Source organism: Nylanderia fulva, unplaced genomic scaffold (genome assembly GCF_048542155.1).
Source record: "Nylanderia fulva isolate GAGA-0341 unplaced genomic scaffold, ASM4854215v1 Scaffold115, whole genome shotgun sequence".
NCBI classification, from domain to species: Eukaryota; Metazoa; Arthropoda; class Insecta; order Hymenoptera; family Formicidae; genus Nylanderia; species Nylanderia fulva.
In genome coordinates, this window is record NW_028189355.1 from 367,391 (window position 1) to 390,182 (window position 22,792).

Sequence of the window (22,792 nt, forward strand, 5' to 3'; positions counted from 1 at the left end):
CGATTTAATCTTTTAAAATGAAAACTGCTCCGATTGGTTCTATACTTTGGGGTGGGAATACTTTTTGGACAACGCGTATAAATATAGGGATCTTCGAGCGGAGCGGAGAGAGAAAAACGCAGGGAAAGAATCATTCTGGCGGCGTTAACGACAGCGAAATCTCCGGCGTCTGTAACGACTCTACGATATATTGAAGATCGCAATAAGATACATTTTAACTGGAACATAATACATATATATATATATATATATGTCTCTAATCTCTAATCCACATTCTGATTTAATTAATAACCTGAGTGATATCCATCTGTGTGGAATCTGAGGACCGAGCATCTGTCGATGACGATTTAAGGTCATCGCCAATAAAACATATACATATAAATAAGTATATAAATAAGTAGATATACATATAACTTAAATGAATATATATATATATATATGTATTATAAATAACACACTTTTTCTAAGAGTGTGGAATGATTATTGAAATAAAAATCTTCAGTTAACATATTTTATTTCATTATTTGAAACCGCCCCATGTTTCTAGCTAGTTGAAAAATTTAATTTATATATAGCATTGACAGCTTTACTTATTTATTAATTGATAATGTACAATATTTACAGGAGGAAGAGAAACCTATATGGGATCCTCAATATTACACAAAGATAACACAAAATGAGTTAGCGTATATTTTACGATGTAACGATAGCGATATTGAAATTTTACTTATAGAGACGAAAGGCTTAGGATCTTATATGAAGTTGGAGAAGTTTTGTTGAAGAAATATCACGGTATAAATTCTGACATTACGCTAAAATAAATTTATAACATTTATATATCTTTTTGTAATCGATATAGTAAAATTCTTTTAAAATTTGCTCTATTTCTCCCGACGAAAGAAAAGTAATTCTCTGTATAAAACGTAATTAAATGTCAATGTTACCGGATTTACATATTTTATATTTATAAAAAATTTACACTCATTAAAAACTTGTCTTATACATATATGTTTTTAAAATATACAATATTATTATTATTATTATAGATACTTTTGTGGAATATCTCAGATCATCCGATTACAAAGCAGATAATTTGTTGAAATTACTTTTCGATGAATTCGAGTCATATCGAGACGAAGTAATATACGGTGAAAAGAAGGTAATCATTGTGGTAATAATATTACAGTACAGTTCGCGAATTATCGCATAGCGATATTAAATAATAATAAGTAAAATTAATACTTTGTAAAATTAAAATTAGATTTTTGAATTAAACAAATTTATTTATAATTTATGGGTTTAATGCATTTAAAAAAATTATATACATTATAATATTTATAGCAAATAATACTTTTTGGAACATATTAGACTATATAATAGATCCATAAGCATCAGATATACATTAGTGAAAATTTTCTCGTATCTTATGAAACACATTTCAATTCAATAATAATAAAAATTCGTAAAACATAATTTATATAGTATTTTACTTTTATATGATATATAATTTTTATTTTTATATTTATTATAAACTTGTTTAAGTAATTCAGCGCATTACGTTTTCTATTTTTTGAGTTTAATGATATTTTTATTAAATTATTTTTCAGTTCGTTTTTTTTGCAAGGCTGGATCACAAGTAGGCGATATATAGAATAATCTTGAAACAAAATGTACATTTAATCTAGAGACTAAGAATATGATGTCTACGATATTCATTGATTATCGTATTCTCTAGTTACTCCTTCACATAGGAATTTTGCGCTACAGTGACACGCTCGTGAAGAGATTTGAAAATAGCAGTAAGATTTTTAACATTAATTTTTTCTACGAGTAACAAATCTTTAATTTGTTATAAATTCTGTCATTCTACATACTTATATTTGTAATTTGACGAAATAATGTTTTCAGTGATTTAATGAAATAGTTTTTTCCAGCATAAAACGTTAAATACTATGACAAACACAATCTTTTAGTATATTTTAAAATTTTAAATAACTTTCTTGCTATATATATATATATATAAATCAGTTACCTATATATATATTACAACAGATATTTATACAACATTAAAGATTTGACACTCTAAACTATTTCTAAAATGAGTTTTCTTCTGAAAAGATATTTTTTATTCAATAGAATTATTTATAATTCTATTTAAAAATTATTTATAATTAAAGAATTATTAGAAGAATTATTTATAATTTATAATTCTTTTATAAAAATGTCTTATTAATAATTATATGTAAAAATATGTATATCAGAACGTGAACTTGTTTTGAAAGAATAGTTTTATTAATTGTATTGATTTGTCTAAACAAGAATCAGTCGAGAATGAAATTGATATTGGAGGTATATAAAGATAGCATTTTATAAAGTCAACTATTTTTTATAGCAATTTTAATATATTTAAGTTTTTATTTTCATATATAAAACTTAATATTTAGTATTTCGATTATTCGAGAATTAATTCAAGCACTTATAAGTAGGTAAAAAGTTATTTTGTGGGCATAAAACGTTGTTATTAAGTTATATATTTTTCAAATTTATTACTTTACTTATTATAATATTTAATTTATTGCATAAAAGTTTGCATTTTAAAAATATTTTTTATTCGAATTATTTAAGTTCTAGATAACAATTTTATATCATTTTGTATATTTTCTTATTATTTTATTATATAAATATTATTCGAATTTAATATGATTAAGAAAATGGTAAAAACTTTAAAGAATTTCCATGCTACCAAATTAATTTTTTGATAAATATTATATGTTATTTAAAAAACATTATTCTTTCCCTTTAACTAATTTTCTGTAATGCAATTTTCACGTTTACATATACAATTATTTGCGTGATATATTCCGCATAGATATATGTATAACATTTTGCAAATGCTTTAGTATTATTTGTTATTTGCAATTATTGCAAAGATAATTGGTAACGTATTGTGTTTATTTAATATTACTAGAAGTTTGAGATATTTGAGAAAGTTATCGTTGGTCAATGTTCACGAACGTGCTGCGTGAGAGAGGATCGCGCGACACAACAGGATAAGTCACTTTTGTATAAAAAGAATTTAATTTTCAAACACACTTAATGATAAAGTACACTTTAACAAACTTATTACAAACGTTAATTATTTTACAGAAAAAAAACGTAATCGAAATCAGAGTACGGAATAAGCGGCGATCGTCAACGAATTTTGCGGTTTAACTAGTATGCGGTTTTGCGTTATGCGGTTCACGACGGAATGCGATAAGGCTGACAAGCCGGGTGTGAGCTCCTCCTTTATAATTTTCAGGACGGAGCCCACTTTCGCGTAAAGCGCCAATAATTTCGAGTATTTCGAATATTGCGCGAGGTGACCTGAGCGCATTACTCGTAATTGGCCGCTGTTATAATTGACGCAACGAAGGTTCGAGGAAAGCATACGCGAGCGAGCGATCGCGGTAATTATTGATAATCTCTAAAAACTCACCTTTAAAAAAAGGTAAAAAAAGGCGACCAGTTAAGGGCACGCCATTAACAAAAATTATCCATTGCAAACCCATGTAGAATCCTATCCTATTGCAAACCCATGTAGAATCCTATAAAAAATTAATCATTGCAAACCCATGTAGAATCCTAGGCAAAATTAACCATTGCAAACTCATGTAGAATTGTATTAAAAATGATCCATTGCAAACTTATGTAGAATCCTACATTGCAAACCCATGTACAATAGAATTGTATGAAAAATTATCGATTATAAATTCATGTACAATCGTAACAAAAGTAATGAAATAAAAAAAAAATTGCGCCAAGTGAAAGTAGAAACTTGTACCAGTGGAAAATTAAAGTTGCAGACATATATAGAGTCGTATAATGAATCAGTAAAAATTTAAATTTGCAAATGTAGAATCGTACCATAAAAAAACTTATCTTTTAAAAAAAAAGATAAACAAGATGCCAAGTCCATGCGCCATGTAAAAAAGAAATAAAAAAATTTTAGTTAAAAAAACTGGGCGCGCTGCTAAGTTTCAAAATTACAATGCACCTTAAAGTAACATTAATTAATTTAAACACAAAACATATTTTAACTGTAATGAGTTTAAAAGTAACAATTTAATTTTAATATTGTTAGAATATTATTTAGCAGCGCTCCCAGTTTTTTTAACTAAAATTTTTTTATTTCTTTTTTACATGGCGCATGGACTTGGCATCTTGTTTATCTTTTTTTTTAAAAGATAAGTTTTTTTATGGTACGATTCTACATTTGCAAATTTAAATTTTTACTGATTCATTATACGACTCTATATATGTCTGCAACTTTAATTTTCCACTGGTACAAGTTTCTACTTTCACTTGGCGCAATTTTTTTTTTATTTCATTACTTTTGTTACGATTGTACATGAATTTATAATCGATAATTTTTCATACAATTCTATTGTACATGGGTTTGCAATGTAGGATTCTACATAAGTTTGCAATGGATCATTTTTAATACAATTCTACATGAGTTTGCAATGGTTAATTTTGCCTAGGATTCTACATGGGTTTGCAATGATTAATTTTTTATAGGATTCTACATGGGTTTGCAATAGGATAGGATTCTACATGGGTTTGCAATGGATAATTTTTGTTAATGGCGTGCCCTTAACTGGTCGCCTTTTTTTACCTTTTTTTAAAGGTGAGTTTTTAGAGATTATATCATTCATTTTTGTATATTTTTATGACCGGAATAGAACAATTATTAAACATGTTTATCTAAACTTCTTTGCTTAAAATGATGTGTACAATCATATCCTAGAATCCTGATCATTCCTCCTAAAGCACCCTATTTATATAAATTTACCCATATGTGTGTGTGTGTGTGTGTGTGTGTACTAATGTCGAGCATTTTTTATACATTTTCTATTAAATTTAGATAAAAGTTGCAGGATTTCGAAAAAGAAAAAGTTGACACAGACTTTTTCCTAAACGGCGATTTTCAAGGTTATTTAAAGGTCACTTATATTTTCAAAATAGAATTACCTTAATTTTTCTCATATAAATCGATTCCTCGCAATATTTACTATAAAAAGTTGTAAAGGTATAATTTTTACATAATCTTACATAAACTTCGAAATATTACAAATATTTTATTCTATGAAATATTTCAGTTTATGTAAAATTATGTTAATTATCTTTTAAATTATTCACTTTTAGCCATCTTACCCTTACAACCTTTTATAGTGAATATTGCAACAAATTGGTTTATATATATAATATATATATAACATCAGTTATTATTAATTGATGTTTACATTTATTTTTAGACTTACTAGAGCTCTAATGCTCCACATTTTTTGCAAAAACTGTTTATTCTACAGATTTCAAATATGCTTTTAAATGATGATTGAATATTTCCTTTTTTTAATTATTTTTATTATTATTTTTCAATCTCAATCAACTTTTATAACTTTATGCCAGCACGATACAAATACATGTGTCTTTATTTTTTTTATTATTTTCATTATTATTTTTCAATCTCAATCAACTTCTATAACCTTATGCCAGCAGGATACAAATACATGTATGTCTTTATTATTGTATCAACTCTTGTCTTTTCCATGTAACCATGTCTTCATAGTTTGAATTATCCCTTCATCTTCTCAATCTTTCGCAGAGATTTAATTAATTAAATACACTTCACACGAAATAAAGTTTGCTGGAAGATATACAGCAAACGATAACTGTAAAAACATGATTACGTGGAAAGAACAAGAGTTGGTACAGTAAAGGCAAGTAAGTAAGTACATGTAATGTATCGTATTGGCATAACGCTATATCCGCGGAGCAGATAATGTGGCTGTAGAGGTAGTCTGCAGTGCAGCTAATGTGGACGTAGATGTTGATTGAGATAATTGTCTAATATAAAATAGAATTTAAAAATTTAGTTTAAAAAGCTGTTGCATATATAAATAAAGTTTATTTTTTCTAAATTTGGAATATGTTTAATTAATTAATTTTTTAAGTTTATGTTTAATAAATTTTTTAAGTCTGTATTCAATAATTTTATTCATTTGATAAATACATGTATGTCTTTATTTTGATATGTTTAATATAATTAGAAATTCATTATTAATTAGATATGTAAACTATAAATTCATATATAATATTTGAAAATATATGTGAATATTTAAATTTTTATCTTCTCCTTCCTCTCCTTCAATCTCTTTAATATCAATATGTGTATGTGTGTACACGCGCGCACATTTGTACGTATTTATTTAATTATTGGATAGTTGAGAGTACTTAATTGATAAAAAATTATGACAATAATAATCCTTGTTTTTTTTCTTATTATTTACTCAGATTTTTTTGTCTATCTTATTATAAGATAAACACTTTAGAGATTGAATATTTCAAGTAAACTAATTGTAAGTAAATTTCACATTAATGCATATAGATGTTTAATCATGAATGTACTGAATAAGTACACAAGACGAACAGTGAGTGAGTGAGTGAGAATGAGAGAGTGTGTGTGTGTGTGCGTGTGTGTGTGAGAAAGAGAGAGAGAGAGAGAGAGAGAGAGAGAGAGAGAGAGAGAGTTAGCCAACATAACCCCGCACGCTGCCGATCATGAATGTACTAAATAAGTACACAAGACGAACAGTGAGTGAGTGAGTGAGAATGAGAGAGTGTGTGTGTGTGTGCGTGTGCGTGTGAGAAAGAGAGAGAGAGAGAGAGAGAGAGAGAGAGAGAGAGAGAGAGAGAGAGTTAGCCAACATAACCCCGCACGCTGCCGATATGGCGGAGCGCCACTATCGCCATCTGTTGTAAAACGTGCGAGATGGACAAAATTACCACTACATGCATCTTGCATGTGTTGTGTACGTGTGATATATGTGTGCGCATGTGTTGTATACGTGTGAATACGTGTAGCACGATACTACTATGTATGCGTGGTCGATGATGATAATGATGATGATAATGATGATAATGATGATAATAATGATGACGGGGACGTTTCTTAATAGAAATTTTTCATATTTTGACTTTGCATTTATATATCTCTGCTTACAAATCATGTAGAGCAGAAATAAAGACACTTTTATTATATAATTCGAACTCAATCTATCGATTAAGTCTAGTATAAACTCGATTGCTTCAGCCATTATTGAGGATTCGAAATATTATAAAGACTCAAATGTCCGACTCGCGTTAAGATACACGGTGTCTCCGCTACGCCCTTAACTGGTCGCGAGACACTACCGTGTCTCTTGATGAATCGAGGTGCCCGTGAGAAGCCGCGCATGCTCGTTGTAATATAATTATTCGGCAGAACGGTTACGATACCGCCCATACAGCACAGATTATTGCAATTATATTGCAGCAACGTTGCAATGTTGCAAGTTGCAATGCAACATTATAAAGACATTGCAGAGATATAAGTGCACAAAATTCCAGCACACTTGTAGCAACATGACATTAATATTTCGGAAATATTGCATGTAATCCAAATTCTATAATTTATATATTGTAATATATATAAATTAACTACAACGTATTTTCATTAATGATTTATTTATATTTATATACCTGTATATGCAACATTAGTTTATGGTTGCAATAACAATGCATTATTGCAAACTCATAACATATTGCAATATTGTTGTAATATTTTGTTGCAATCTTCCAAAAAGCGGACATTTTAACATTGCTGCAATTCAACAGCAATGATGTAGCAACATTTTGCAGTAAATTTGCAAATATTGCAATATTGCGGTGAAAGATTGTTGTAATGTTTTTACAATCTATCGGTGCTGTATGAGCGTTAATTGTTTATATTTTTGATAGGTTTTTTGATGACAGATTGATTTATGACGCGTTGTTTTTTTTTTGAAAAACATAGAAAAACGATGGAACTATTTGTTGTGAATTTCAATATCGATCGGTCTAGAATATTCTGGAATATTCTATTCGCGTATAATATTTTATTATGCGTATAATATTCTATTATGCGTTTTGAACATTCCCGCCCGCCTTGTCGCGAAGTGACAACAGGTTTGTTCGCGTCGCATGCCCCAACATGCTCCTTCTTACTCCAATGCGCTCGTATTGGTGCACTCCTCGAATTGGACCAATACGAGCGCATTGAAGTAAAAAGGAGCAAGTTGGGGCATGCAACGCGAACAAACCTAGTATGTTGGTCAGGAGCGGCCTGTGGGATGAGCGACCTGGGCAACCGCCCGGGGCGCCAGGGCATGGGGGGCGCTGAGATCTGTGTAGTCCAGGAAAATTCGACCAAAAAATCGTCAAAGTTCGGAAAAATTAGTAACAGGCTAAAAATTTACACACAGCTTGGCATTAGGGTTGTAAATAATATGTCAAATATCCCCAACGATCCGAGTGCCGCTAGGTCAATTACGCGGGATCAAAGGTCGCGAAAAACGGTTTTTTGCAAATATCTCGAAAACGGTGGACTCTTCGACAAAAAACATTCAATACTAACTTGTAGCTGAGATAATTTACTACAAAAATGGTCTAAAAATCTTTTTTCGTAGGAGTAACCGTTTATGAGATACGAGGAATTGTTAATGACTCCGCACACTCATTCACAGTGCGTATATGTTTATATATACTATATAAGTATATATATAAGTAGGAAATATCGTGGTAGTAAGGCTACGTGATTTTTTGAGATCGAAAATTGAGGATGAGAACCTAAATGCACCCAGCTCATCATAAATTCAAAAAATAATAAATTCAAAAAAATAAATTTAAAAAATAAATTAAAAAATAAATTCAAAAAAATTAATTCAAAAAAAAAATCAAAAAACCGTGAATTAGGCCTACTGGGGATACCACGTATTTAAAAAAAACGCATCTAGTACTCTACCTCTAAGGTGATGTGGAAGAGAGTGCATATAGTTATTAACATAACATTCGCGATCCTTTGGAGCGCTATATCTCATAAATGGTTACTCCTACGAAAAAAGATTTTTAGACCATTTTCGTAGTAAATTATCTCAGCTACAAATTAGTATTGAATGTTTTTTGTCGAAAAGTCCACCGTTTTCGAGATACTTGCAAAAAACCGTTTTTTGCGACCTTTGACCCCGCGTAATTGATCTAGCGGCACTCGGATCGTTGGGGATATTTGACATATTATTTACAACCCTAATGCCAAGCTGTGTGCAAATTTTTAGCCTGTTACTAATTTTTCCGATGTAAAAGTCGAATTTTCCTGGACTAGTGTTCACAGGTGGATTTTTGCACGTATTCCGTGCAAATCGTGATTCCGGGTAATGCAAAGAGCAAACGCGACCGAGAAAGCTACAAAAGAAAAAATAGGGGGCGACATTTGGGTCTCATGCCCGGGGCGCCATAATTCCTCGGCCCTGATGTTGGTGAATTTCGGCCGCGGAATCGCAAGTCGATAGCGAATCGATGGTGGGGTAGACGCGCGCCGGCGCGGCGAGATACATGTGATGATTGCGTGAAACGATCAGCTGAGTCGATTTGAGACGATGAAAACACGTGGTGATGTGAAATGGCGAGTGTGTAGTGCAGTGCGCGGCGATAATGAGATAATTGTGAGTGCGGTGATGGATGAGACGAATAAGGTGCGACAAATATTACGGTGGATGATGTGATGATTGTGTAGTGAGTGTCGAGAAATGTTTTACGTGCCGGCGGACGGCGGGTCCGCGTTATTCACGCCCGGAATGCGGACGAGCGGGCGCACGAGTTCGGAAGTGGCGGTGCGGATTAAGGAGGCCCGTTGGCTGTCGCACGTAGTACACCCTACTTGCCGAATTTGCCCGGCTGTTAAACGTGAGTTGACAGATTCGACAGTTTGTCGCGACCGCGAGTGTAGGTGTGACGAAGAGTTAGATAGAGTAGAGTCCTTTCCTCGATAGAATAGACTTGAATTTTGTAATTAAATGTAAATGTCACAGGATTTACATATTTTATATTTATAAAAAAAGTAGAGTTCTTTCCTTGATAGAAAGGATTTGAATTTTGTAATTAAATGTAAATGTCACAGGATTTACATATTTTATATTTATAAAAAATTTATACTCATTAAAAATTTGTCATATATGTTGTTAAAATAAAATATTATAATTATTGTTACAGGTACTTTTGTGGAATGTCTGAGATCATCCAATTACAAAGCAGATAAATTGTTGAAATTACTTTTCGATGAATTCGAGTCATATGGAGACGAAGTAATATACGGTAAGAAAAAGGCATCATTGGTAATAATATTACAGTAGAGTTCGCGAATTATCGCATGGCGATATTAAATAATAATAAGTAAAATTAATACTTTGTAAAATTAAAATTAGATTTTTATTTTATTTTACAATTAGTAAAGGAATGTGTATCTATAAGAAATTTAAAAGAAAATACAAGCGTGACCGACAAAATTTCGAAAGCGAGCCATAAACAGCCTACGTTTAGGTTTACGACCTTGTACATGTCGAGTTTATCTTCCTTGCAGGCAATTTACGTAAGATCAGTATAACAGGAACCACAGTCACAGATAGTCGACGGTCTGAAACAATTGCAAATATCAACATTTGTTACGAATTAATTAAATTCTATAACGTAAAGTCATGGCCGAGGGTACCAGCAGTGACTATATGATGTGATGGAATTATTGAAGGCGGTGGAATTTATCCGTAAAAAGGCAAAAGATGTATGTATCAATGAAGAACAAATCAAGACAGTGGCGGAGGAGTGGCGGTATGTTTCCTTACTTATTTTAACTTATGTTTACAAAAAAATTTGACATATATTCATGACATATTTTATCAAGATTTATCAATTTTTATTTTACATATATGGAAAAAAAGAAATTACCTAGTAAACATCGAAATCTTGTAAAAATCTAAAAGATATCTCATTAAAGAAATCTTCAAGATATTTCTAAAAGATATCCAGGAGATATCTAAAAGATGTCTAAAAATACTTTATTCAAGATTTCTTTGTAGAATTTCCTAAAAGATTCCTTTGTAGAATTTTCTAAAAGATACCTTTAAATATCTGAAAAGACATTTTAAATGATATCTTTAACATATTATGTAATATACATATTAAAGATATCTAGATAATTTCTTTTAAAAGATGTCTTTAATGTATTTTTAAAAGATATCTATTATACATCACATGTTAAAGACATCTTAAAACAAATTTTTAAAAGATTTTTAATAGACATATATTAAATTAAATTATAAAAATAATAATACTGTATATATTATTTTATTATAATTAAAGAATTAGTGTTATATAATTTGAGTTACGCGGGATTACGCTTTCTAAATGTATTTGCATATTCCGCAGTTCCAAGCCGAATATTCTCTATTATTTTTGCTGCCGACAGGCGACAGGCAACCGCATGGGCGACGGGCGACCGCATGGGCGACGGGCGAGGAGAACGAAAGCGTAACTTTGATTAAATAAGGTAATCTCTTTTATCTTGTATGTAAATTCTTTTTTTAAAGATATATAAAACATGAAAAATATTTTTATAACATTTTGTTATAATATAATATGTGTGACACAAAATATTCTGCAAGTTTGAGGTTAATTGTAAGAACATGGCAAATTAAGAATTTATTAGGCATTTTATGCAAAAAAGATGTAATGATATATAATAACAAAATCAACTTAATGTGTATCTGTATATCGTCGTTGCATCTTAATGTAGACTACTGTAGACAGATCAAAAATTTGATATGCAATGGTGTATGTTTTCTGTCTACATTAATATACAACGATGATATGCGAATACACATTAAGTTTAATCGGCTATTATATCATTACATTTTTTTGCATTAAATGCCTAAATTAATTATTATTTTGCCATCTGCTTACAAGTAACCTCGAACTTGTAGCAGAATACATTACTCCGTTACATTATTGAGTAATGTTTTCAGTAATGCTACATAATTTAATCTTTGTATCTTTTCAGGAAGCAAAGTTTAAATATGTAACAGGTAGACTCCACAACGCTGATTCTATAACGCAGCTCCATAAAGCAGAGTCCATAATACACCAAAAACAAGGTATGAATTTTACATTATACATATATATACATTTACATATATTATTTACATATGTCATACATTCACATTATACATATATATATATAATGTAAATGAAACATAAATAGCCAAAATGTTTAGCGAGTTATAAAGCCGAAATATTACATATAAATTGTGATAAAATATATAAATTTTTTATTAAAAGATTGTAATATTTTTGAAGCTGATTAATAGTAGCATAATTGTGATTCATATATATATATATATATATATATATATATATATATATATATGATAAACGGCTTTCAAAAAAAAAATTACTCAAGATTAGTTACTCAGAATTATTACTCACATTATACGTTTTTAACTAGTCTTGTTAATATATTTTATTTATCTTTTTACAATGAATCTGTATTATATTGGAATCAGAGATGGCAAAATATCAATTAGATTTTTTATAATTGAACAAATGATATGAACAGATTTAATTAAAATATTTTTAATTGACGATGAATTTTAGAAAGATTAATTAGAGATCGTTACAATAACGATTGATATAAGCTAGATTAATCGAAGATCGCTTAATTAACAATTAATATGATCGAAGTCAATTGAAGATTATTTAATTGACAATTGATATAAACGAAATTAATCGGAGAGCGATCGATTAAACGATTAATACAAGCTAATTTAATTAAAAATTTTTCAATTAAACGATTAATGAGTTAATTTTAATTAGAATTACTTTAATGGACGATTGAAAAAAACAGATTCAATTGAAGACAATTCAATTGACAATTGATTTGAGCAGAAACAATTAAAAAATATATAATTGACGATTAAATATAGCAAATTTAATGCGAATCTCTTCCATTAATAATTGACTTAAGAAAATCGATATAATTTCTCTATTTTCATTAATTAACAATGTGTAACAATTAATAAAATTTTAATTTTAATCGAAGATGTTTGATAGATGATATTAATATGACTGAATTTAAATAATATATATCTTTTTCTTGGTTCTAGCAAAGTTATTGTACGTAATAGTTACAATACCAATAATAAATAATTTACGTTTTTTAAACCATATTTTTATTCAGAACATTTTTAATTCATTATACATTTATTATTTTAGAACAAATAAAAAAAAATTCGAGAAACATGCAATATATATTAACATTAAATATAATTAAATTTACTCTTATATGTCTCTCTCTCTCTCTCTCTCTCTCTCTCTCTCTCTCTTTCTCTCTCTCATATGTAATTATATTATTTACGCTTTGTTCTCCCATTTGCAGCGGCTATAACTTTTTTTTCGAAGGAATCGTCTGTTAATCTATTATATTTAGCTACATTAATCATAGTAGCGTACGAAAAAAGTTTCTCTACTGGCGCTGACGAAGGTAAGCAAGTATTATATTTAATAAATAATTGTTTAACTTGTGGATATCGATCTAATACATCCAAGGTCTTAATTGGGTTGTTTAGAAATTGTAATATTTCTAGCGAATTCTCCCCTTGGCATGTAAAAATTTGCGATTTTCTATTAGACTGCGTAACGTCTTTGCCAAAATCATAAAAATCATCTAATTTTGAGTCCATGTTTTCTTCTGGAACTTCAAAATTTTCATTATTATTAAATGCTATGTTGATCAATTGCACTTTTCTGTTTTTATCGTCATTTAGGCAAACTAACCATCTATCTTTAAATTGTGGATGTGTTATCGCAACAAGAGCAGCAGCTTCTCCTTGTCCATGAATTTCAAAAAAATCTTTAAATCTATCTAATAAATGTAACTGCATTCCTTCTGCCAACTTTTTACAATATGTAAGTTCGTTGCTTCTAAGCATTGTTGTCCATTTATTATTTATGCTTAATAAAAGTGGCACTAAGCAACCATAATAACATGTAGTCTCGGCTTGAATTTTATCAATTCCAATAGCTAAAGGTTTCATACATATTAAATAATCTTTGATGTATCGAAAATGATGTTCCCTGATATTGATTTCAAAATCGATACATCGTTGTACATTAACATCAGTCAATTTTTTTTCTAATGATATTATTTGCTTGAGACAATCATATAAAGAATTCCATCTAGTTGCAACAGGACGTTTTAATGCACAATTCAAATACTTTTTTAGAGCTTCACGCTTCTTAGATGATCTCAATTTCTTCCAAAGCTTTTCGCATTCTTGGATCGTCTCTTCGTGCAAGCGTTTTAATCTAGAATCCTCTTTTATTATTTTTATCGCATCACTTGAAGCTATAAGATGTAATGTGTGACTTGCACATCTCAGATGTCAAGGCAAAATGATATTGATTTCATCACTTATTTCCTCGTTATCTATAGAATTATCACCATTGTCATTATTATCATCATTATCACCATTATCATCATTATTAGCATTATTATCATTATCATTATAATTATCATTAATATCATAATTAGTGTCACCATAATCCTCATCTATCTCATTAATTTCATCGTCACTCATTTCAGTTTCTTCAGGGTCATTCATTTGTGTTTTTTCCAATTCATCTATATTTGCCACGTTTGATGGACCATCTTTCAAAATAGTGCAGCTGCTTATACCAAACATTTTAAAAGCTTTGACAAAATTTGATCCATTGTCAGTAACTGTCGCAACTATTTTTTTATAATTTAATTCAAATAATTCGTTTATTTTATCTAATTCAGTAGCCACGATTTCAGCTGAATGAGTTCCTTCTATTCTTTTACAAGCTAGAGCAGCAGATTTTCTCTTCAAGGTTTTCTCACAAAGCTATAAAAAACAATTAGTATAATATTAGACATAGTGAGTTTTAATCTTGATAATTTTGAAGTTCAGGGATATTTACCCAATGAGCTGTAACACCGAGAATTCTACGATCGGGTGCAGTCCACACATCCGCTGTAGTGCAAACATATTTAACATTTTTTAGTTCGTTTTTTATGATTTCCATATGTTCATTGTGAATCATATTAATTTTTTTTTACAATTTTGCGAGTTATATGGCGCAGAGGTTCGTCTCCATGCTTTATTCTGAAGCCTATATAATATAAATTGTATTTTTAGAGGTTGCAAATACATTAATGATTGAAAAAAGAATTTATAAGAAAAATTTACTCACTGTCAAACATTTGTCGGAACGCTGGAAGCTCAACAATGTTAAATGGTGATATACTCTCTAATATAAAATGAACAATATTATTCTCGAACACTTCTTGCGAGAAAGCGCAAGTTGTTCTGCGAATGGTATTAAATTTTTCCATGCATTCCCGTTTGGCTTTTTTGTGAGCTTCATATTCGGGAAATAAATCAGGATGTTTTCTCTATAAAAACATAAAAATAATTATATGAAATAAATCTCTTTCCCTCTCTCTCTCTCTCTCTTCACATTTTATTCTACATATGTATGTATATATTTATTTAAAAAGTATTTTTAAAAAATTGAAAATTAAAGAAACTCACTTTCAGATGTGAAACGTAATTTGAAGAGATTTTTAAGCTTCCTCTAATAAAATTAAACAAATCAAATATAGTAGACCAACTGAACGAGCAAATAAATAAGATGTAAAAATTTATTAATAGTTAAATAATTAAATTAACATTTCGTTACAGAAACGATATAAATTGTAAACGTTTCGACTGCACTACAGTCTTTATCAATACATAAAAGTTAAATATTAAAATACAAAGTTAAATGTTAAAAATACAAAGTTAGTTAAATATTAAAATATAAAATTAAAACGATTCTTCGCTGTTGACCAATAGATGTGCAAGGCGATTGGTCTGAGATGCCAAGTTATGCGACATTTAAACATGCTGCGGATATAATACGCGAATTAAATCAATGTCAGAGAAAATTAAAAAATCTTTCAACTTACATTATCGTTTTAACAAGTCCTTTTTCCTGATATTTCAAGTGTGTGTTGCGAAGTCTGAATAACAAATGTCAAAATAGAGAGCGTGATGTATTTATTTATTACCAATGTTTTTTCTAAACTATGATTCAGCAAATTTTTTAAGTATGTCAAAATAACTACTGTCTAACAATTCGGTGTCTTTATTTAAATTAATTCCATTTTTCTGTTCTTTAATGTGGATCATTTCAGATATTAGCCTTTTATGGTAATTCTTTTCATGATCCATAATTTTAATATTGTCCCAGTCAAATGTATGTTGTTCGTTTAGAATGTGTTCCGTGACAACCGAATGTTTAGCAGAGTCTAATTTAATATTATTTTTATGTTCTTTAAGTCTCGTTCCTAACTGTCTTTTTGTCTGTCCGACATATGTGGCGTCACAATCGTTGCAATTCAATTTATAAATAACATTAGAATTCGTGGGGCAATTATTTCTGTCCTTTTGAACTTTTATGAAGTCATTCAATTTTTTAATGCAACGATATCCTACCACTACGTCAGGTCTTCTTATTGCTGAAGCAACTTTCTCAGATATTGATTCTATATATGGTATGACAAAATATTTAATGTTAGTATTAGTATTATTAGTATCTGTTATATTGTTATTATTAGGCTTGTTAAATTTCTTAGTTGAGAGATTTTTTAATCTGCGTTTTATTTCTGTGAAAATTAGATTAAGAGGATAACCGTTGGATAGCAAAATGTTAATAGCTTTCTCTATATTTTTTTTGTGAAATTGCGGATGTGATAGTAATAAAGCTCTATCTACCAAGTTATAAATTGTTCCTATTTTATGACAAGTCGGATGATTTGAAAAAAATGAAAGTAATCTACCTGAGAATGTCTTTTTGTGATACCAATCTAAATAAATTTTATTATCTATTACTTTGATCATTATGTCTAAAAAGCTTATACACCGATTATCCTCTTTTTCCAATGTAAATTGTAGTCTATCGTTATAATTGTTGAATTCGTTCAAAACATATGTAATATTGTCAGCGGAAGTGCATAAAATAATGTCGTCTACATAACGGAAATAAAAAGTCATTTCGCAATTTAAATTACTAATTACCAATGTTTCCAAGTCCTGCATGACTATATCGGCAATGATCGGAGAAAGTGGGGAACCCATAGGAGTCCCATAAATTTGTTTGTAAGTTATGTTATTGAAAGTGAAAAATGTAGAAGTTAATATAAATTTTATCATACCTATGAATTTATTTTTGGGAATCTTTGTGTGTGACTCTATAAAATGCCATCTATTATTGATACCGTTTAATGCAAGATCTACGGAAACATTAGTAAATGATGAAACAACGTCCAATGAAACTATTATGTCGGAATCTTGTAGTGTTTTCCCTGATAGAATGTTGCATATATCGAAACTGTTATTCACAAAACTGTCAGCTCTAGGAAGGCTATCTTTTAAAATTTTATGAAAGAAGGAAGCAATATTATATAGAGAAGTATTTATTGAGGAAACTATTAATCTAAAAGGAATATTTTCCTTGTGGATCTTGGGGAGCCCATAGGCTTTAGGAAGAAGGGAGTCGCTTGAAAATAAATAATAATATTCTTTTTTGTTGATGAAATCTTTTCAGGGAATTCTATCAGGGAAAACACTACAAGATTCCGACATAATAGTTTCATTGGACGTTGTTTCATCATTTACTAATGTTTCCGTAGATCTTGCATTAAACGGTATCAATAATAGATGGCATTTTATAGAGTCACACACAAAGATTCCCAAAAATGAATTCATAGGTATGTTGTGTGCCTCGGGAGAGACACTTAAGGGTCGCGCCAAATTGGGATGGGAATCCGGGGCGTCAGGACTTGTCGGGTGTTTGTAGAAAATGCACTACACTTTTTGTATTAAAATTCTGTATTCAACTTCGACCACTTGGTCTTTATTTTATTTCACTAATAATACACTGAAGCTTTACCGTGTGTGCGGCACTGACTTTCTATTACTCCGCGTATCGCGCACAACTGCGAGTCGATGCTAAGTGCGCGCGCGGTTAGCGAGATCGTGGTTAGAGCGATTATTTGTGTCTGCGACTGAGCGAGTTGTCGCGTCTCTACTCTCTTTTTATATCGTTGTTTTTTGGAGTTTTCCCCGATCGGAAGGGGTGCCTGGCAACAGGTTTCCCCGGTCGAGAATCTAGGTGCAAGCGAAGCAGATTCAAAGTCCTTCTGCTTTGCTTGCACGTTGACCAATTTCTGTTCCGCGTATATCTCGCATTGTATGCGTTTTTAACGCGGTCATTATCTGTCGTAATTCTGATTCCGCGTATACCTCGCATCGTATGCGTTTTTTAACGCGGTCAGTGTCTGTCGTAATTGCGGATGTAATACTAGTACTCATTTCTTAATATTAGTTACCTTTTAATAGTTATATCTATTGTATATCTTTGGGGGATATAACATCCTTCCCCCGTTAAAGAAGAAAAACGAAGGTATGAAGTTTTTCGCTTACAACTAAAGCTTACAAATGTTTATCCCGTTCACAATATAATTATAATCGTTTCCTATTTCCTAAAAACGCGTACTATTACTTCTTTTTAATATAGATCTAGGTACATCCCAGTCATCGTCGAGTATCGTCACTCTTGGTCTTCTTTTAATGTCTTTTCTATTTTTTACTTTCCAAATTACAATGACAATGACAAATATTATAATTATGATTATTACTAATCCGCTCGAGGTCATGGGATAAATAAATTGTTTTCTTGTATAAAACTTTTGTTCATTATCTTGTAAATCATTGTCTATGTTGTTTATCTTCGTTCGTAATTCTATTAATTCTGCGTTGTGTTGTGTTAGATTATTTAATGTGACGAGTATTCTCATGTCCTCGTCTTGTGACGGTGCAATATTAAAATTCGGTAAATATGTATCTATGTTCGTTACGTAAGTCGTCTCTTTTGTCTCCAATGTCATATCCTCCGTTTTAATTTGACAGTTTCCTCGTGAGGTTAATCGGCCGGTATTTTTTATTACTAAATTTTTTTCTGTGTATCCGTCACATTTTATATTTATTTTTTCTTCCTTAGCTGTTGAGTACAACCATGTGTGTGTTTGATGTAACGGGATTCATACTGTCGTTTTCGTTACCCGATAGCGTACCTTACATTCATGCTTATCTTGCATTCGTTGCGTATACATTTGTAATTCGCACGGTATATTCATGTTTACGCGATAAGTCGGCATGCTATGTTCGCATATATAATTAGAGTTTATTTTACTACATTTTTGTAAATCCTCATTTGTTATAATTAAATATGTTAATCTAAGGTTATATATGGCAAACATATTGTTTTCTACTTGTATACCTTTAAATGTTTTATTGTATGCTGCCACGGGAATTCAATTGCCTTTATTATGTTATATTTAGGCTGTGATATTATCGGGAACCGCAGTATTGTATATAAATTATATTCTTTGCTTACGTATGCACTTACGCTTGCATGTTTCTTTATTTTATGCCAGTTTACTGCGTGTGTTCTAAACGGAAAATAATATCCCTGTTCTAACTGTGTTGCGGCTTCCTTTAAATGCGCGACAATGTTATCAAATGGTACTAATTTCGGATGTATGTTTCCTTCCTCGATTTGCGCTAAGTATTCTATAATATTTTCCGCATCCCTAATGGCGTCTGTTAATGCTGCCATAATTATTTCATATTGTCCCTGTATCTTTTCTAACGTAATATATTGCGCTACATTTTCCTGTAAGAGTTTTTCACTCTGTTTTATTGTATTCTCTAACTTATTTATATGTGTTACTGTATCGTTGATTATTGTTAGTTGATGTCTAACTGTGTGTTGTAACGTGCTCTGTCGGCTATTTATTAATTCTAGTTGTTCATTTATGCGTTTTTCGTCATCGGCGTCCATGGTACCGAACAATGTCTTTGCTACTGTTCCTATCCCGTCAATTATTCCCCTACGTTTGTCTGTATGTCTGTCGTAGAGTGTATTTATTTGTATTGTCGTCTTTTCCAAATAGTTTAGTGTTTGTTTTGTAATACTAACTAAATTAAGGCATGTGTTTTGTTGCGTTAACACATTGCACGCTTTTTCTGTACGCTCTATATAATTTCGTATGTAACCCTGTTTCGCAGTTAATGTTGCTAGGTCTAGTTTTATTACTAGTTTCCACGTGCTTTTAGAACAATGTAGATGGCCTATTTTTTCAAAATGTATCCCTGGTTCGTTGGTGAATTTCTCGAGTTCGTATGGCTCTTGGCTTGACCGTCTCAATGTCGCTGCGTTGGCATTGAATATGATCATCCTGTAATATATATATAATTCCCCTTACTATTTTATACTTTTGTATGCAATTTTTTATCAAGAAAGCGGAGCATTCGTTTTTTATATCTTCTGTCGTTTCTTCAGTCTTAGGACAACTTTTGTTACGTGCGCACGACATATTAATATGTATTTTCGTTTTAATTGTATTAGGTGCAATGCTTATTCGCATTTAGACGATTTGTTGTGTCCCTACTGTCGCGCCCGCGCCCCTGTTGTGGGGCCCGAAATAACGGGGGACGAGTATACCCGGGGCGTACGATATGGTGCTCCGGTGGGCGAATGTGTCCCGGAGGGCGGGTGAGCCGCATTCCTTGCACGTCACCCTCGATACGCTGTACCGGTACGCGAGTGGTGCGTGAAGTGGTGGTTTTGGTGGGGGCGACCAGCCTTGATCGATTCGCGATACCAGAATAGGTAAGTCCCTAGTGTTTAATAAATAACTTTAATTTTGTCGTGTGCATGCGTATCGCTTTTTCTTCCCCCTCTTTTTTTCTCTCTACCTTATTGTATCTTAGGCGTCGGAGGTTTTCTTTTCGGTTATCCTTGTCGTAGCGTTTCGTCATATATAAGCATTTTTCACCGACTTCAATTTTGTTTTAAAAAACTTTTTGTTGGTCTAGGTTATCGTCCGATAAAAATTCCTGGCGCGGTTTGGTCGGCTTTATGATTCCTGCGATATGTTTAGTTACGGCGGGTCGGATATGTGATAAGCGATACTGGCTTACGCGTACCGGGGTCTCTCTTTCCGAGTCTCCCTCGTTCCTATCGCGTTCGTTCTCAGATTTGTTTTTTCGTGACCTATTTAAATTTCGGTTAATCGTTTCGCTGCGCGGCCGTAATCGGATCTTCTCATACGGGCGCAGTTTTATTACCGCGTTTCCTAGTTGCGCTCCCGTTCCTATGGTCTGCAAACAAGCATTTTGTTTCTTCAGGAAATCTATTCCTATAATTCCGTCAAATTCCATCGGAAATTCATCTTTCACAACGTAAATCGCGTATGTTCTTATTTTGTTCCCGTTTAGCTTAATGGTTTCGCGTACATTTTTCCGATTGTCTTTGCCCTTGTGGACCGGTTATTCCCACGATGAGTATTTTATCGTTGTAAATTTCGGTCTCGCCTTTTAAGAGTTTCACTGTTATCAATAAAAATCGTAGCTCCCGAATCGTAAAGCATATTTACTTTCCCCGTGTCTTTGCCTCTCGCATGGGCAGATTAATTATATTTAAACTCTCTTTCTCTCTCGGCGTTCGGCGCACGTGTGCATCTGATATTCCCGCGCGCGTGTCGTCTTATTCTTTTTTCTCTTGTCTTTCGTCCTCGTCGGCTACTTTGCTCGTCATGTTACTGGCTTCGCTCGGAATCCCGTATCACTGTTTCTCGTTTTCAGCTTCTTACGACTTTTGGTTACATTAACGTACGCGATTTTTTTATCACCGTTTATTCTATCGTGACTTGATGTCGTTTTTAACCGTCCATTTAATGTCCAGCATTTTTCACGGTTGTGTCCGCGTTTTTTGCAGTAATTGCAAAATTTTTTCTATTGTAGTTACGCGATCTATTCTCCGGTTTAGGGGGAACGCGTTTTTTCTACTACGCATTCTCGCTCGTGTGTCCGATTTTCGATTTATAGCTTTTTCCCGGGGTTTTTGTTGAAAAAGGAGGCCCCTTTATCATAAGTTTTTGATGTACTGATCGGGGGTTTGCGGTTTTTTCCCCTTTTCCTTTTTCTTCCGTTCGGCGTTTGTCCGCGGGGGAAGGGGAACAAAAAAGTAGTTGTATCTCTTTTGCGTAGCCCTTTTTAAATTTGCGGGGGTTTTTTTAAGTTTTTGACCCTTTTAAGGGGGGGGGATATTTCCCCTCCGTAAAAAATTCAATAATCCATAGCTAAGGTATCGACGCGGTTCCGAAAATTTTTGCGCCTCATTGCCTTTTTTTTAAGGGGAAATTAACTCTATTGCAAATACGAATATTGCCACCGTATACATTCCAAGCGTGGTTGTCTAGTTTTTGTCTCGCGTTTTTAAAAACCCAAAAATTGTTTGCCTTTTAATTTTTTCACAAAAATAGCCCCACCAACCCTTTCCCCAAGCAGGGTAATTTTTCATAGCATAAAAGGATGCGCTTTTAAAAAATTTCCTTAATTTTTTTGGGCCCCCCCCTCAAATTCCCCGGAAATTTTCGTGTTCTTTTTTAAATATAAAGGCCGCGGGCCTTGTCCCCGGGTTAGCGTTACTCTCTGTTTTTTGTACAACGTATATTTTTTTTGTCATTGTTTTGGGCTGCGTTTCCCTTCGGGGGTTTTTGTGTCCCGGCGGTGGCCCGTTTTCAGCGTATGCGTTAAAACCGAAAATTTTTTTGCGAAATGTTTTTTTCCCCAGATTTCCCTACGTAGTTCTGCAGCCTCATTTCTCACGTAGCATAGGGTTTTCTATGCCCCCTCCCTTTAAAAGGGGGTTTTGGCATTTTTCCCAATTCGTCACGGTCTATTTATTTTCGCTGGTTTTCGGGGTATTGTTTTTT

At 31.8% G+C, this 22,792-nt stretch overlaps 2 protein-coding genes across 7 annotated transcripts; one reads left to right on the top strand and one right to left on the bottom strand.

Annotated features, from left to right (window-relative positions):
- Window positions 1-9,471: 9,471 nt before the first annotated feature.
- Window positions 9,472-16,999, top strand: LOC114930215 (uncharacterized). Of its 2 annotated transcripts, none has more exons than XM_085489308.1 (6): window positions 9,472-9,801; window positions 10,108-10,209; window positions 10,475-10,719; window positions 11,317-11,437; window positions 11,948-12,041; window positions 13,322-16,999. In XM_085489308.1, exons 1-3 carry the CDS (start codon window positions 9,645-9,647, stop codon window positions 10,618-10,620), a joined length of 405 nt encoding a protein of 134 aa, XP_085345434.1. In that variant the 5' UTR covers window positions 9,472-9,644; the 3' UTR covers window positions 10,621-10,719; window positions 11,317-11,437; window positions 11,948-12,041; window positions 13,322-16,999. The 2 variants fall into 2 exon arrangements, with proteins under 2 accessions (XP_085345434.1, XP_085345430.1); XM_085489304.1 differs by having other exon boundaries at window positions 11,357-11,437.
- LOC114928851 (uncharacterized) lies at window positions 13,229-20,158 on the bottom strand. Of its 5 annotated transcripts, none has more exons than XR_014926280.1 (5): window positions 17,028-20,158; window positions 15,917-15,970; window positions 15,160-15,361; window positions 14,887-15,078; window positions 13,229-14,810 (listed from the first exon to the last, which is right to left on the bottom strand). XR_014926280.1 is itself a non-coding variant. In XM_085489294.1 (4 exons), the coding sequence occupies exons 3-4, from the start codon at window positions 15,007-15,009 to the stop codon at window positions 14,328-14,330; spliced, it is 606 nt and encodes a 201-aa protein (XP_085345420.1). In that variant the 5' UTR covers window positions 15,010-15,078; window positions 15,160-15,361; window positions 15,501-20,158; the 3' UTR covers window positions 13,229-14,327. The 5 variants fall into 5 exon arrangements, 1 of the variants encoding a protein (XP_085345420.1); XR_014926278.1 differs by having other exon boundaries at window positions 15,501-15,970; XR_014926277.1 differs by adding an exon at window positions 15,501-15,543 and having other exon boundaries at window positions 15,917-20,158.
- Window positions 20,159-22,792: the final 2,634 nt, after the last annotated feature.

Coding starts and splice junctions, on each gene's coding strand:
- LOC114930215 (XM_085489308.1), top strand. CDS start 9,645: ATGTTTTACGTGCCGGCGGACGGCGGGTCCGCGTTATTCACGCCCGGA. Junction 9,802..10,107: donor AATTTGCCCGGCTGTTAAAC/GTGAGTTGACAG, acceptor TTATTGTTACAG/GTACTTTTGTGGAATGTCTG. Junction 10,210..10,474: donor TGGAGACGAAGTAATATACG/GTAAGAAAAAGG, acceptor TCTTCCTTGCAG/GCAATTTACGTAAGATCAGT.
- LOC114928851 (XM_085489294.1), bottom strand. CDS start 15,009: ATGATTCACAATGAACATATGGAAATCATAAAAAACGAACTAAAAAAT. Junction 14,811..14,886: donor TCGGTGTTACAGCTCATTGG/GTAAATATCCCT, acceptor TGTTTTTTATAG/CTTTGTGAGAAAACCTTGAA.